Source organism: Schistocerca americana, chromosome 8, assembly GCF_021461395.2.
Source record: "Schistocerca americana isolate TAMUIC-IGC-003095 chromosome 8, iqSchAmer2.1, whole genome shotgun sequence".
Lineage (NCBI taxonomy): Eukaryota > Metazoa > Arthropoda > Insecta > Orthoptera > Acrididae > Schistocerca > Schistocerca americana.
This window is the reverse complement of record NC_060126.1, coordinates 32511028-32529083: the sequence shown is the minus strand read 5'-3', so window position 1 is coordinate 32529083 and position 18056 is coordinate 32511028. Positions and strand designations below refer to the sequence as shown.

The window sequence follows — 18056 nt, the reverse complement described above, 5'->3', positions numbered from 1 at the left end:
GTAATTATTTTGATTAAAAAATACCAGTTTTGCATGACATTTACTTAAAATCAGTGATCAATTTAAATATTTAAGTGTCCATGATTTTTTGACCTCGATAGTAGAGCAAGGTCTACCCAAAAATTTCTCACATTTTGTACAGACAAGTATTGCACACTCTGATTGTATATTATTTTGTACAATGACCAACTAACGTACCATGAAATTTTTAGAACATTTAGGATGGGGATTTTGAAGAAAATAATTTGTAAATAACAAAAAATTTCAGATTCTTTCAGCTTTACCTACAAATATTTTGACAGTTTAACCCTTTATTTGGCAAATGGTGAAAATAAAAAAAAATAAAAATTTTCAGTGGTTATATTTATTTATTATGCTTAAAGAAATGCAATTCAGTCAGTTTTAGAAATTTTTGACAAAAATTATGAAATGTTGCTTACAAGCAACATTGCCAGCAGTAGACCACATTTATACATATTGTAGAAAAAAAGTGTTTGCCAATAACCTCAAGCAAATGGTTTCCTGTATGGGAATAATTTAATTTATAAACACATTTATACATTCCTGCTATGTAATAGAACTGTTTCATTTTCGCTTCTAGTTCTTCTTGCAATGGAATTTTTAGAAACAGTTCCTATTTGGAACGAAGCACAATACTAGATTGCATTTTGAACACATGACTGTAGAATATCCAGATGGACAATAACAACAACGACCTTTTTGACCGTATACAGGCCAATGCTCCATATTATCAAATCGGACATCTTGTGTAACAGTTGGAGCTGTTGGCTTCCTCCTCTTCTTTTGTGGTGGTGTTATGTCTATTGAGGGCCTTCCAACTTTCCTCTTCCCTGAAAACAACAAACCATTGGCAATATCTGCCCTAAATGACTTCAATGAGGTCTTCTTGTCCAGAGATTCTCTTCAAAATACCAGCAAGGCATTTACAACACTCAGATCTAGCATAAATCCAAACAATCTCATGTACCAATGCCTAGTTTTCATTGGTACTCTGTAGAGCTCTACCAGCATACCAGCAAGATCAACTCCTCCCATATGCTTGTTGTACTGACGTACAATACTGGGACAGGGCATATCAATTCTTCTTCTTCTTCTTCTTTTTTTTTTCCTGGCCCATCGTTTTTCTGTTGAGAGTGGTTGGACACCATAAAATGTGCTTGTAAGCATCACGATTTTTTTGTCTGCCCACCTTCCTGAAATGAGGTAGTCATAACTGCTTCATCCTTGTTTCAGTAACTGCTTCTTGTCTTGTAGAGGACAGTTCTTTATTCGGTTCTTCCTTGTGGTGCCCATGGACTCAATCTTTTGATTTTTTTTAAAAGTATGTTATAAGTTCAAGGCTGCAAAATAAACTCTGGGAGAAATATCTCTTGGAATACTTTTGCAAAGTGTAACCACAACTTGTCCTCCAATTCCAAATACTTTCTCGTCATCAGCAAGATTAGTTATCATCCCCTTGCCAGAACAGGGAAGAAAATCATAGACAACTCTAGACACACCAGCACGAACAAAAACCTTACAACCCCACTTGCGTGGCTTGTTTTGAATATATTGGCCCACATTACCTGCTCTTGTACCTTTATATGGAACCATCATCTCATCTATAAAAAATTCTGACTCTTGTTTCTGCTCACAGCAGTTCTTTACAATTGACTCAAGAACAGGTTTTATTTTGAAAAGTCTGTCAGAAGAGTTCACAGCATTCTCATTGTTCGTAAAATGCAGGTATCGACAGAGTTTCTGAAAGTGCTTCAAACTGAAAATGCTGGTGATTTTTTTCACAATTCATTGACTGAGACCAATAGTCAGTGTACGGAGGCATAGAAACCAGACCCATGTATGTCAGAACACCGAAAAATTGTTCCATTTCATTTATATTGGTGTTTACTGACGTGGTAGTTCATTGCACAGAGTATAAGTTCGTTTCCTGCACAATTTTGTCAATTAGTTCTGAATCAAAGAATCTTTTGAAATAGCCCAGTGGTGTATTGCCTTCATCAGAAAACACAGGAGAGAGACTTTCTGCCCTAGCAGTTATATCTTCCTTTATGCATGTGTAAGTGACTGCTTTTGTAATTTTCTTTTTCACTTGACTGGCACTTGCACTAGGAGGATTCACTGCAGAAGGTCCTTGCACATGTTCAGCTTCTGAGATTTCACTTCCTGAATCAGAATCAGTTTCTGGTATAACTAGGTTATAGAACTGAGATTGACACTCTGGATCATCATCACTACAGTCTGCCAAAACTTCGAGTTCAGAGTCTTCAGATTCACTTAGATCAGACGAAGCCGGGTTTTCTGATGGAACTACTATTCCTCTCACCTTTTTAATTCCATAAAATATTTTGGAATCCATAGCTAAAAAGCCCCTGAAAATAAAAATGTATACTCTGTCACACCGTAAGCATATGTAATATACTAATGGCACATGACCCAACTATGGGAAATGTTGCTCACAGGCAACATAAAAGTTTTATACTATTTACGTAATTCAAAACAATATTAGATTTAAATATTTCTGCTGTAAACTCGCCTCTGGGTTTTTCTTGAAGATAATCTGCTAAGATTACTGCCAATTTATTGAAATCCACTCTTTCAGAATCAAAATAAGACACCCCTGTTGCTCACACGAGGAGACCTTTGTAACACCACTGCACAAACTGCCATCTCATGTGGAAAACCTCGAACTACTACAGCAACTGGCATTCACAGTGTGTAAAGGAACGTTGCCTGGAGACAACAATGCCAGTAAAATGCACTGGGAAGTGTTTGTTGTCCCATAAGGCCAACGTAAATTTGGTGTTGCTTGAGAGCAACACTGCCAAATAAAGGGTTAAGAATTTCATCCATTAATGTCATAGCTGACAGTTAGCAGTCCTTGCACTTTATCATTTCTCAAGACACTTAACATCCTGTGACAATTCATATTTTCAAAACATAATTACAAGTTTTCATAGTTTATGTATTTAAAAAAAAGCTCTGAAGTGTGTGTGTATTAATCATGCCCGTAGATTGGGAACAAAGTATTTATTGAAAATAAATTCAGATCTCTATCACTTTTGGTTTCTTTATTGCAATTTTTCAATTTTCCCTTTTGTTACAACAGTTTCACAAATATTGAGTTGATTCTGCCAAAGAAGCAAAATTTGCTGTAAAATTTGTGTATGTGTTACTAACTTTTTGAATTATGTTTTATTTATTTATTCAGTGAGGTCACTTTGATTGTTTTATCAAGTAATCAGTGAAATATTAGTGTAAATGCTTATGAAAGCATGATTTGCTTTTATATTAATGATGTTTCAATATCATCACGCATATCACTGTTCTAGAATCTCACTTTTTGCAGTGTACTTTACCATAATTCACTTATTACACTGTGACACAGAACCATTTGTTGAGTTTAATTACTTTGTGCCTGAAACATGTGCCAATACCGTCCATTAAGATTTAGATTTGACATCACAGAAATTTCTAAACTGTTTCCTGGTGTGCAGATTTGTTCAAATGCCATTTTACAGTTTCTGCTGAAACTGCCTTAAAAATAAAACAAATTAAATGTGTAAATTTTTCTTTCAGCTGAAGCACATAACATTCCTGCAAGGTTGTACTAAATCATTTATAGCTGTTTTTTGTCATGATACACAAATTATGTCACTAACAAGGAAATAATTAATTTGAAAATTCAATATTTGAAATGTGCTTAAGAGCTGAATAGGTATGAGCGGTGGTTGAATGGTTTCTAGCCCAAAATAGTTACCATGATGTCTTTCACAAACAACATCACTTACTTTTATAGTGACCCTGTCTGTGTATACAAGTCAAATTTCGTGGCTCCAGCTTCATTTGTTTCACCACTTGGATGCATTGTGTAAGCCAAATGACAAATACAGAGAAAATCAAGAACCATGTTGTGATTGAATATCTTCATTTGAGGGGAATGATGCCCAAGGAAAGTGTAGAGGACATGCAGAATTGAGTTCTCCTTCTTATGCAACAGTGAAAAACTGGGTGTCCAATTGCAAACCTGGAAGAACGAATGTGGAAGATGCGCCAAGGATTAGACGGCCTATCGCTGTTGCCACTGATGTAACAGTGACTGCAATTCATGACATGATTTTACAAGATCATCAAACAATGTTGCAGCACATTGAAACCATGTTTGGAATCTCCCATGGGCATGCTCATGACATTGTTGTGAATATTTTGGGAATGCGGAAAGTTTTAGCTTGGAGGGTCCCAAAAGACTTAAATGTAGATCAGAGATGGGAGCATGTGTGGTGTTGTGAAGAAATCATCTGCCAATTTGAAGCAAATGAAGACAGATTTCTTGCAAGGTATGTGACAATGGAAGAAACATTGGTTCACCACTTTGATCCTGAGACAAAGCAACAGTCACAACAATGGAAACATCCATCATCCCCTACAGCAAAAAAATTCCAGATGCAAAAAATCAGCTGGTAAGGTGATGGAATAGGTCTTCTGGGATGCAGAAGGTGTAATTATGCTGGATTACTCGCAAAAGGGCATAACTATCAATGGATCATACTGTTGCACACTCCTGCATCGTTTGAGAAAAGAGATAAAGAAAAAAAAGGAGTTCTTTTGATCAGCATAATGTACCAGTGCACAAAGCCCTCACAACACTGGAAACTCAGCATGACTGCAGGTTTGGACTGTTGCTTCATCTGCCATTTTCTCCAGATTTGGCTCCATCAGACTTTTTTCTTTTCCAAAACCTAAAAAAGATCTCAAAGGACAACGATTTGACAGTGCTGATGTAGTGATTGGCGCTGTGAACACTTGGTAATATTCAAAATTGAAGATCTTTTATTTGAATGGTTTGCAGAAGTTACCTTGGCATGCTCATAAGTGTGTTAGTGTACATGGGTCTTATATAAAAAAAATAATGGTATTATGACATTTCTGTCATTCTTAATTTGTTAGGCTACAAACTTTTTGATCCCCCTCATATTTATGTACTGGTGCAAAACTGTATAGGCTCTGACTATCGTGCCTCATATTACGTAGTTACAGATGGTGGCTTCAGCCTCACTGCAAACAGTCCAATACAGTGACATATTTGCTATAGGTGATGTTGACTAAGGATATCTAATATAGTTGTAAACGTGACAAAGCACACCCATCTTCACTTAAGATATGAAAGTTTTAGTGATGGTAGAAAAGACTACTTCTTTATGGCAGGGTGATGTGTCAGGTGTTCTGCCATGAAGTATATACAGCTTGGAGTACATACTTTGTGATAGAACACCTGGTATGTCACTATAATGCTTCAACCTTTTATGCATGTGGTACAGTCCTCATGTAGAAAGGGTTGTGCAACCATTGTATGATGTAACTCCTGCTGCCCAGTTTTATGGATCTGAGGTTGACAATTCATATTGTCAAATCTAGTAATCTGGTAATTGTGTTAATTTAATATCTTGGCAAACAAATTGATTTTCAAAAGAAGACTATTGTACAAAGGTAATAGATCCTATGTACAAATAAATTGCCCCCTGCACTGAATGATCTTGTCAGATAAACACAAAAAATAATGTGTTTACTTCATGTGTGTGTGTTCATCTTTAAACACAATGGACCTGTACCACTTTTAGTTGTGCTGATGCTTTCTGGTTTGTTTGAAGTTCCTATCTTAATTCAAAATAAGCTGCTTGCTGATAAACGTTGTAGTAGGTATCCTTCCTAGCAATTATTAGTCTATTGTTCTGAATACTGTATTTTGAGAATAATACATTTCCCATTAATTAGGTAATAAATGAAGTTAACTTTAGATGAAATGAGAAGTTTGCTTAGCTCCTCTCCCTTGTCAATTTGGTCATCATATTTTCCACAGTGAACCTCACTGTAAAAGCAATGGCAAATGGTTCCACATCATTACGAAGTGTTGTATTCATGATCTATGGAACAAGTACTAATCTAATCTAATCTAATCTCTCTAGTCTACTGCAGGAAGTATGCACATGACTGAAGTTAATGTGAATTTCATAAGTACACAAACCATAGGTAAGCAACTGTACTTGCTCAGGAGTGGAATGTGTGAGGAAGCGTTGGCCAGTTAGTGTAATATACTTCCAGAAACTTGGAGAGTTGATGCCAAATCTGATTGGGCTGCTCAGTTGATGAAAGCAAACAAAATTACATTCATTTTCTTGTAATAGACTTGTAAACAGCTCTATTACATCGTACCCAAACTGTTCCAATGTATATGATACTCACATCACTTGTGTATTAAATTTATGATGGCTTTTCTCTTGCCCAGTGTTGGGATAGGTTGATGAAAGTAATAAATTAGTGGTGAACTGCCTGTCACACACGAAAAAATGTACACTTTATGCATCCTTTCACAGTCCATATCCAAATGACAAAGAATACGTGGCCAGCAAAAACTCAGTACCCATTGAAAATATTAATGTTATCTCATTTATTTGTGATAATTATAGAGCTGAACACCAGAGTGCACTGCTGTATTTCTTTTCCAGATAATTGATACAAATACCAGAGTGTACTGCTATTAAATCAAATATCTGACATTGGCCATTGTTGATTCTAATAGGTTGCGAAGATTTTTTCTGATGGTGAAACAGTTTTTACTTTAAAATGTGATACAAAGGTGGTTATAACTTAATAATAAGAGCATGAACTAATAATTTCAACACTGTTCAACCTACAAGGAAGGCTGTCTACAATTCAGAGAAACATTTTTAGAAACATGGTTCTGCAGCTGATAGCCACAGGTCAGCTACATCATCTATAGGTTTCAGTTATACATGTGGTTATCCGGAGCCCTAAAAGTCTACTCAAAGGCTATCTCTCAAGTAGAATATTTCTAAAATTTCTGTGTGGAGAATTTTACATAAGGCAAAATTCGAATGTTACATACCTTGTCTTGTACACAGGCTATTGGAAGTCAATATCAATCATAGGCTTAAATTTTGTGAGACAATGTTAAATGAAGAGAAGGTGGTAGTGAGATTTTTCTAAGATAAGTTGGAGTGATGCAACTTTCAAGCAGAAACAGCTGTACCTATTGGTACATAGAGACCTGTTTTGAGATGCAATTAAATCATCCTGGTGTTACCATTTGTGGTGGTATCACATGTTGTGGAGTACTTGGGTCTTGATTGATTGCTGGAACTTAAGATGGAGGGAACTATCTGGAAATGTGAACAAGATATGCTACTAGGGGACTGAAAATAATCGACAACTTAAACTCACTTTACTTTCAACATGATGGAGCCCTACCACATTACACAACAACCGTGCATAACTACACTGATGAGGTATTTGATGAAAAGTGATTGGATTGTGAGGAGCAACAAAAATGTCACCCAGGTCAGTACTTACACAAATGGATTTCTTCTCTTGGGCTTATGGTGAAGAAAAAGTGTATGTTAACAAAACCACAAACAACATATTTTCTTATAAGTCTTTACATACTCTGTAAACTGGAGATCTGTTAATATTTTGAATTGATAATTAATCCCTGTTAAACCCCAAAAGGAAATCTTAATGGCTGGCATAATGCAGGTACTAGATTTAGTTCTCCTACATGAATGGAAACTTGTCAGTTTGTTTGGAAAGCACATTTCAAAGTTAATGATGAATGCCGAAGAGAAATTATTACAAGCAGCACTATTATTTGATTGTGAACTCACTTTTAACTAGAATTCATTACTCATTATAAGCTAAAGTTACATACTGGATCCCCCCAACCTGAAACCTTGGTTGTGATGATAGACTGATCTGTAGTGCAACTCAAGGTCTAGGTTATGTTGGAAGGTAACAATTTGGTTGAGAGTTTATTTATTTATTTATTTTGATCCAACATCAACTGATTACAAAAAAAAAGTTTTTTTTGTTCCAGTCTTCTGGATAAGTCAGAGCCTTACTTACTAGAGTTACATATTATTGCCTGGCATTTTTATCTACACAACTTTTTCTAAATTTAGTTGAGAGAACAATGTTACATATATGGACTATACATAAAAATGAGTTGGTGAAGTTAATGAATATGAAAGCAGAAAACCTGGTTGCAGTAACAAATTAACCAGTAGAGAAGCCTAATGTTACCTATGAAACTTGCTTTTCTGTTCACTATCCTTGTGGGTCTATATATGAGAGGAAACATGCTGAAGCTGTGCAATACATTAAGAAATAGCTCCTTAGATGCAGATTCATTCACATGATTTATACTGGAGTCCACACAGCCAATAACAGTGTCTTTTTCTGTAAACGTAATGTCCAGAAGAGACTATTATTGAAAGTGTCTATGTCCCATGTAGGTGATCTATAATTATTACTTTACCCAGCTCCCCACACACTTGGACAAAATACTTTTCAGTACTCAAACTTACTTTTGTGTTTGATAAATTTAGAGAACTGTGGGTATTCTTCAGGCATACAAACCATCAATTTGCATGCAACAATAATAATTTACTTGATGAGTTCTGTTAGCTATTATTGACTTATGAATAACCGCAAGTCACTGTAACACTTGGCTACCATGTATCAACAACAGAATCTAAAAGTTAATATCATTGAGCTACCAACAAAAAGGGACATACAGAGAAAATAATTCTTTTGAGATATTTGAGTTACAGCCCTCAACATTATTAATCATTAGATTTAGTAAATATTCAAACTCCTCGACTTATGGCATCCTTCTTATAGAACTGACTAGCGACATTATAATGATTAATATTAATCATAAGGTTAAGTTCCATAATTTTGATAGTAGTCTTAGAATCTGTCCACATTATTAAAAAATGCAAATGTGGTACTATGTTCACATACACACTTCACAACTGCATGAACTGTGTATCTGTAATGAAGCTCTTAACATTTACATCGGTTGTATTTGTCAACAATACTTCTTTTGTATTATTAAGGTGGAAATTATCAGAACTAATAACACAATACCAAATATGTGCTTTTTATCAGATTTCAGACGTTTATGGTTTTCTAAGACACTTCACATTTTTGCACCTATTTTCCTGCTAGTTCAGTTAAGGATGTAAACATACAGCCACAGCTCTACTCTGCCTATTTTACAAACAAGATGGCTCGCAGTGCCCAGGCCACTATCCCTGGTTGGCCATGATGTAAACAGTTGTGATGAAACACTCATTCAAAGCAGTTACAGATTATGGCATATTCTTTGTCCTACACCCTTTGACACATTTTGCTGTCAGCAGATTCTTGTCAGACTAGCAGTCAAAGATTGTAGTACAACAAAAAATGTATAATGTTAAAAATGTCACTACTCACTACCCTTGCAGGTAACATTCAGTCTTTGTTATTATATATGAGTTAGTATGTGCATCCATTAATTTGTGCCTGCCAGGAAAAAGGTACTCAACATCTACATATGTGATTACTCTGCTATTCACAATAAAGTGCCTGGTAGTGGGTTCAATGAACCACCTTCAAGCTGTCTCTCTACCGTTCCACTCTTGAACAGCGTGTGGGAAAAACGAGCACTTAAATTTTTCTGTGCGAGCCCTGCTTTCTCTTATTTTATTGTGATGATCATTTCTCCCTATGTAGGTGGGTGCCAACAGAATGTTTTCAGAATTGGAGGAGAAAACTGGTGATTGAAATTTCTTAAGAAGATCCCGTTGCAATGAAAAACACCTTTGTTTCAGTGATTGCCACTCCAGTTCATGTACCATGTCTGTGGCACTATCTCCCCTACTCCCAATAATACAAAATGCGCTGCCCTTCTTTGTACTTTTTCAATGTCATCCATCAGTCCCATCTGATGCGGATCCCACACTGCACAGCAATACTCCAGAAGAGGGCAGACAAGTGTGGTGTAAGCAGTCTCTTTAGTAGATCTGTTACACCTTCTAAGCGTTCTGCAAATGAATTGCAGTCTTTGGTTGGATCTACCCACAACATTATCTATGTGATCATTCCAATTTAGGGTATTTGTAATTGTAATCCCTAAGTATTTAGTTCAATTTACAGCCTTCAGATTTGTGTGACTTATTGTGTAATCGAAATTTAGCGGATTTCTTTTAGTAATCATGTGAATAATTTCACACTTTTCTTTATTCAGTGTCAATTGCCACTTTTTGCACCATACAGATATCTTATCTAAATCATTTTGCAATTTGTTTTGGTCATCTGATGAATTTACAAGATGGTAAATGACACCTTTTATTAACCTGACACGTTCCACATCATTACAAAGTGTTGTATTCATGATATATGGAACAAGTACTAATCTAATCTAAGCATCATCTGCATACAATCTGAGATAGCTACTGAGATTGTCTCTTATGTCGTTAATATAGATCAGGAACAATAGAGGACCTATAAAACTTTGTTGGGGAATGTCGGATATTATTTCTGTTTTACTCAATAACATTCCATCTATTACTACAAACTGTGACCTTTCTGACAGGAAATCATGAATACGGTCACAGAACTGAGGTGATGTTCCATAGGAACGCAGTTTGGTTAGAAGATGCTTGTGAAGAACGGTGTCAAAAGCCTTCTGGAAATATAAAAGTATGGAATCAATTTGACATCCCCTGTCAATAGCACTCATTACTTCGTGAGTATAAAGAGCTAGTGGTGTTTTGCAAGAATGATATTTTCTGAATCCGTGCTGACTACGTGTCAATAAAACGTTTTCTTTGAGGTACTTCATAATGTTCGAGTACAGTATATGTTCCAAAACCCTACTGCAAATCAACTTTAGTGATATGGGCCTGTAATTCAATGGATTACTCCTACTTCCCTTTTTGGGTATTGGTGTGACTTAAGCAATTTTCCAGTCTTTAGGTACGGATCTTTCTGTGAGTGAGCATACTCTGTGAGGAACCTGACTGGTGTATAATCTGGACCGAAAGCCTTGCTTTTATTAAGTGATTTAAGCTGCTTTGTGATACTGAGGATATCTATTTCTATGTTTCTCATCTTGTCAGCTGTTATTGATTGGAATTCAGGAATATTTACTTCATTTTCTCTGGTGAAGGAGTTTTGGAAAATCGTGTTTAATATTAGTGGCACTGTCAAGTGGCACTGTCATCAGTGACTTCACCGTTGTTATCATGCAGTGAAGGTATTGATTGCATCTTGCCACTGGTGTGCATTATATATGACCACAATCTCTATGGGTTTTCTGACAGATTTCGAGACAGAGTTTCGTTGTGGGAATTATTGAGATACCCGCATTGAAGTACGCACTATATTTTGAACTTCTGCAAAACTTTACCAGTCTTGGAGATTTTGTGTTATTTTAAATTTGGCATGCTTTTTTTGCTGCTTCTGCAACAGTGATCTGACCCATTTTGTGTACCATGGGGGATCAGTACCATTACCTATTAATTTATGTGGTCTATATCTCTCAATTGCTGTTGATACTATCTCTTTGAAATCATTCCACAACTTTTCTACACTTACATGATCAGATTGGAAGGAGTGCAGACTGTCTCTTAAAAAGGCGTTAAGGGCATTTTATCAGCTTTTTTTAAATAGATATACTTTGCATTTCTTTTTGATGGTTGTAGGAGTTACAGTATTCAGCCTAGCAGCTACTGCCTTGTGATCACTAATCCCTGTATTCATCATGATACTCACTATTTGTCCAGGATTATTTGTTGCTAAAAGGTCAAGTATGCTTTCACAACCATTTACACTTTGAGTGGGCTCATGAAGTAATTGTTCAAAATAATTTTCTAGTTGGTCAATTGCGGGTGATGAGGTAACATGATTACAGACTGCCCTGCTGTAGGGCTAGAACGTGAAACAAGCGGATGTTGTTTCCTTCATTCCTTTTCTGTCTAGCAGCTGGTTCCTTCACCAATAGTCACAGCACTCCCGGGTTTTGGCACTGTTTTACATACTGTACAATAACTAACAGGACAACATATATCATTCTTACAGCTTTATTTACATTAACTAGCCAGATATATATGTACAAAGATTAACATGCTATAAACAGAGTATTATTTAACCAGAAACACTTAGTTTAAAAATCATTAATCACAGTTGTATAGATAGAAGAGATTTGGCAGCACTGGAAGTTTTCATATAGGTTATATAATGGGAAGACAGAAATTTCAAAATCACATTTTAACCTGAAAATCATTTCAAGTGGCAGATATGAACTCTTGCTATAATTTATTAGATAAGAACTGCAGATTAATTCTAAAGAAGTTGTAGAAATGTAGAATCTGGACAAATTGAAAGAATCAGAAATTTTCAACAATTTCAAAGGATGCAACAGGAGGCAGGAATACCGTACAAGACAAGTGAAACAATGGGAAGTCCAAGATGGAATAACATCAATATTATGAACAGGATAGACTGCTAGCCACCACATAGAGAAGGTGTTTAGTCACAGATAAGCACAATTAAAAGACTGATAAATAAGTATTCAGCCAAAAGACCTTCTTTGTAAATAGAAAACACATGCACATTCACATAAGCACAACTCACACACAAATAGCCACTGTCTCTGGCCATTGTGGCTGGTAGACAAATGGATAGCTTCAAGAAATGTAATACTGAAGGCAGTAGAACATCAAATAGGCAAAACACAATGTCCAAGAAATATCCTTGAATAACAAATGAGTTACTGAATGTAAGAAAGAAACCAGGAACACAACTAGTGAAGCAAGCAAACAGGACTATAGTGGTCTAAAAAAGAGATTTGCAGGAAATGCAAAATGCCAAAGCAGGAATAGCTAGAGGAGGACTGCAAACCTGTAGTAACATGCATAACTATAGAATTGCCACCCATAGGAAAATTAAAGAAATCTCTATGGAAACATGTGCTCATTAAAATTCAGATTGCTACCATGCAGGTTTTTTAATATCTATGGCTACTTTGGAAAGATGTTGTGTAAATGTCTTGGATAACAAACACACATAAGAAATATAGGCACAGCTCTGTACCCAGGAGATAAAGGGGCCACTGAACACTATATTGGTAACAGCCATACACTGCTTCATTTATTGAAGGATGGAAGCCCAACCACTGATTGTCAATATGATATGCTAACTATTCGAAATTCTCTAGCTTTCTTTCAAACTTGTATTTGAGATCTAGCAGTGCAATATGTGTTTGCAAAAAAACCTTAATTGCATAAGATGGATCACTAATGCATTGGTTGGTAACACTTAATGACGCTCATATGGCTTTTGCAGGATATTCAGAATTATCTTGATACATGCACACAAGGAGTTGTGTATTTTAGCATGGGTTCGAATTTAAGGAGTGCTGATTTCCCAGAAGAGAAAAGAACAATTTTTCTTAATGTATTTTCAAAGTTGAAGCAATGTGTTCTTTGGAAATACGAAACAGATAATATCCCGGGAAAACCAAAGAATGTAAAAATTGATAAGTGGCTCCCACAGACTGATTTACTAGGTAAGAACAATAATTGATTTACTATTTAATGTCCATACTTGTGTTGACTTATACTTTGTATAAATTGTTCAGATATGTTCTACACACACACAAAATTAATTTTGCTGCTTACACAGTAGCCAAGCAAACTAGAAAAAATCGGGGGAATAATGTACAAAGTTTTAAAACTTTGAGAAAAACTTATAGTGGATGTAAGGAAAAACTTATAGTGGATGTAGTAGTTATAAATGGAAAAGTTTCCTCCACAAGTGGGTGAGTATCCCCCACCCCTCCACTTAATTCAATTTTTTTACCTTTTTTTCAGTATTTACAATAAACACTTCATTTCTGAAGACAAGTATTACAATAAAAAATATTTCTAATGAATTTCTGCTCAAAGAAGGTTATACACGTGTTTTGAGGAAGATGACCAGTTTTCGAGATTAAAAATACATTAGTTTATGCATTTAGCATAATTCTCAACTTTGGTTTTAATTCAGTTAACTCTTTCTTCTATTTCTATACAACTACTTCCCATTTTTAATATAGAAATATAGATGTAGTACATAAATGTTGGTACTATAGTCTGAAGGCAAAAACTAAAGCAAGAGAGGGAATGAAATTTATTTAAAAACTAACATTTATTGATTCAGAATATTTCTGCTATACACTTCTTTGTACAGGATTATGCACCTTAATATTTGTATTGAAATCAAATTCATTTGTCATGAAGATTAGGAATTATTGTGTAATTATCAACTATTACTGTCTTTATGTCACATTTCCGCTTATCATTTGCATATTAATCTTATGAGTGAAAGTAGGCTAAAAGACCAGTTCCTAAATCTGTTATGTAGTTTCAACCTGCTTCCACACATACACACACCCACAAGAATAACAAATAATACAGTCAATATAATGGAAGGAAACATTCCACGTGGGAAAAATTATATATAAAAACAAAGATGAGGTGACTTACCGAACAAAAGCGCTGGCAGGTCGATAGACACACAAACAAACACAAACATACACACAAAATTCAAGCTTTCGCAACAAACTGTTGCCTCATCAGGAAAGAGGGAAGGAGAGGGGAAGACGAAAGGAAGTGGGTTTTAAGGGAGAGGGTAAGGAGTCATTCCAATCCCGGGAGCGGAAAGACTTACCTTAGGGGGAAAAAAATACAGGTATACACTCGCACACAAGCACATATCCATCCACACATACAGACACAAGCAGACATATTTAAAGACCAATTTTAAATATGTCTGCTTGTGTCTGTATGTGTGGATGGATATGTGCTTGTGTGCGAGTGTATACCTGTCTTTTTTTCCCCCTAAGGTAAGTCTTTCCGCTCCCGGGATTGGAATGACTCCTTACCCTCTCCCTTAAAACCCACTTCCTTTCGTCTTCCCCTCTCCTTCCCTCTTTCCTGATGAGGCAACAGTTTGTTGCGAAAGCTTGAATTTTGTGTGTATGTTTGTGTTTGTTTGTGTGTCTATCGACCTGCCAGCGCTTTTGTTCAGTAAGTCACCTCATCTTTGTTTTTATATATAAATAATACAGTCAGTATTATTGATAATATATTTTCAAATGTAGGACGCACAGAAGTTGAAGTAACAAATACTGATTTGGGATTATCAGACCACAGTGCTCTTGTTCTCAAAATTCCTTCAAGGCCACTGAAAGAGAAAAAAACACACTTCATGTATAAAAGAAATTTTTCTACAGAAAACTGTGTAGAATTCATAAATATGCTAACTAATGAGGCTTGGGCAGAAGGACTATCCCTAACAAATACAAATGATGCATATAACACATTTTCTTCCATTTTCATGGGATATTTTGAAATGTGTTTTCCAAAAGATCTGTCAAAAATCAGGTCACATGGCAATAAATATATACTTGAGCAGTGTTGTGTATATAAGGACTAGCCGTTTAGGGAGGACAAAACTAAAGCCTTATGAAAAACAGACTATGCATTTAAAATAACAAGCAGGGATGTATATAGGCTATATTAATTTCATTGCATTATTATTAACTTCATTGTATTATTTTGTTTTGTACTTTTTTACGTATATATTGTTTGTGTCCAATTTCTTTGAAATGGCTTACATGTACCCTTGACAACATCGATACAATATTTATTGTCAACGGATGGATAAATAAAATAAAATACAATAAACAGCACCTACACAACTAATAAACCATAATATCTAACAAAGGAAACTCCACATAGAAATATCAGTATTCTAGGAAAATATAGGTTACCACTTACCAAGAGGAAGACATGTTAAGTTGCAGACTAGAACAGTTAAAAGACACTTACAAAAAGCCACAGACTTCATCAGCAAAGAGAAACAGAAAAACACCCATCAAGCACACCTCATGTACACATGACTACCAAGGAAAATATTGATTACTACTTACCATAAGGAAGACATGTTAAGCTGCCAATGGGCACAGTTAAAAGACACTTACACAAAGCTTTCGGCCACAGCCTTCATCAGCAAAAGAGAAACACACACCATTCATAGACACATGCAAGCACACCTCACATACACATACCGCCAACTCCAGCAGCTTAGGCCTGAATGCAACTATCACATGGGATAGCAGCAGCAGTCTGGAGGGAGTGGGGAAGAGGAAGGGATAGTGCAGTTCCTCTACAGTGGGGAACTTTCCTGTTTCTTTACATCCAATATGAGCTTTTTTTTCAAATTTTGTAAATATTTTCCTCCATTTGCTATTTTTTTATTATTAATTTGTTTGGGGTATAGGTTTTATATTGTCACAGTTTTGTGAGAATTTAAATACATGTAAAAATAACCATCACAGTACATCTGAGTGTTACAATTTCATCATGATTGTATTACTACTTTCTTTTACACCTCATCAGTATATTTCTTATGAGTTCTTTCACATTATCTTCTATTTGTGGTACTGCCAAGGATTTTTCTCTTGGTGGTAGAGCTCTTATAGAACACACTCAGCCTTGAGAATACATCTGAGAAAATACTCGATGGAGGAGTACAGGTCTCAGTATGGGAAAGTCAACACTAAGATTCTCAGTAATGCTCCTGAGAATGTGGTTAAGTCAAAACCCTCCAATGTATCCATTCTCCCAGAAATGATATCCAACATCACAATGTGTTAACCTCTGCTGAGCTTGAAAAATATTGTGAGAAACAAGAGATAACTTGAAACTTTGAACTGGCCCCGGAGGCATGTTAAAATAATACAACCAATAGTGGACTTCCTGTGAAAGGTATTGTTCCTAGTTCGACTCTCAATATGGCACATACTTTTTAACTTCACACAAATCTTAAAAACCAACATTGAAGGGAAGAAAAGTGGTGTGCTAACACTATGCATCATCATACTGATTTCAGCCACATGACTAGATAGTTGTCAATGCTTTTCCCATGAGGCCTGAGCATAGAGGCATTAGTTATTTAACTTTAAATGATATATTTCCAACTTACCAGCAAGAGTACTTACAAACTGTCTTGCAAACCTGGAGACAGCCACATGAAACAGACAGCATTTGGATAAGATATACACTGTTTTTCCAATTACAAAGGGCATTCAAAAAGTGGTACCACTGGCACAGTCACTAGGGTACAGAAAAATTTGTGCATGTTGGGTGCCTAGATTATTAACAAGAGAAATGAAAACGATGAGGAATAATGTGTGTGAGGGTCTCATGAAGACCTTTACTGAAGAGTGGGAATAGTGCTTTGCTGGTGTCATTACCCAGGAGGAAACATGTTTGTTTTTGTCTGAATCTGAGAGCAAAACCCAATCCATGGATTGGCGTTGTCCAGGCTCCCTTTGGAAGAAGAAAGCGAGACTTTCATGAACAGCAGCCTGAAAGGTGATGGCCTCCTTCTTCTGGGATCAGTGTGGTGTCATTTTCATTGACTTTTTTGGAACCTGGCTCCACAATTAACCAGGACCGTTACTGTTTGTCATTGAACAAGCTGTGACATGCCATCAAGACCCACAGACCACAGCGTCAGGGTCAGCTCATCAGACTATGCCATGATAATGCCAAACCTCATACTGCCCTTATGATGCAGGAAGAAATCAGGAAAATGGGTTGGAGAATTGTTCCCCATCCTCCCTACAGTCTGGACTTGGCTCCATCTGATTTTTACCTCTTTAGTTGTCTGAAGGCCCACCTGTGTGGTAAAACATTTATTAGTGAGAAAGACCTTATCTTCTGTGTTAAGGGACGGTGTAAAAGTCAGTCCCCAGAATTTTACCAAAGTGCATTTACATCATGGAAAGAACATTGGGCCAAATGTGTCACAGCTGATGGAGGCTACATTGAGTATGCTCAATGTATAGCTAAATGTCCCCAGTATCTTCACAAAAAATTTCATTCTAAATTGCAGCCCACAGTGTATAAAATCATGTCAAATAATCATGTTCCACTAACTTAATTTTTGACATTACTTTCTTCACAAAAAATGTGTTAACGTAAATCCCTTATTGACAGCAGATGCCAAACTGTAGTGTAAGCTACATAAAAAACCAGATTTGGAATGTAAGTTAGTGATTTGTAAAACTTTTCACCAAATATTAAGAGCATCTTCATATAAGTGTGAACCTGTTTCCAAAATAACTTACTTTCTTAAAGTAATGACAA

General features: G+C 36.0%; 1 protein-coding gene across 1 annotated transcript in view; it reads left to right on the top strand.

The window, feature by feature from the left end:
* The window catches only part of LOC124545195 (UDP-glycosyltransferase UGT5-like), a 57485-nt gene that overhangs the window by 23445 nt on the left and 15984 nt on the right, over positions 1–18056 (top strand). The window contains exon 4 of the mRNA XM_047124060.1: positions 13204–13426. Within this exon, the coding sequence (XP_046980016.1) occupies positions 13204–13426 (223 nt within the window). The remainder of the gene's footprint in view (positions 1–13203; positions 13427–18056) is intronic.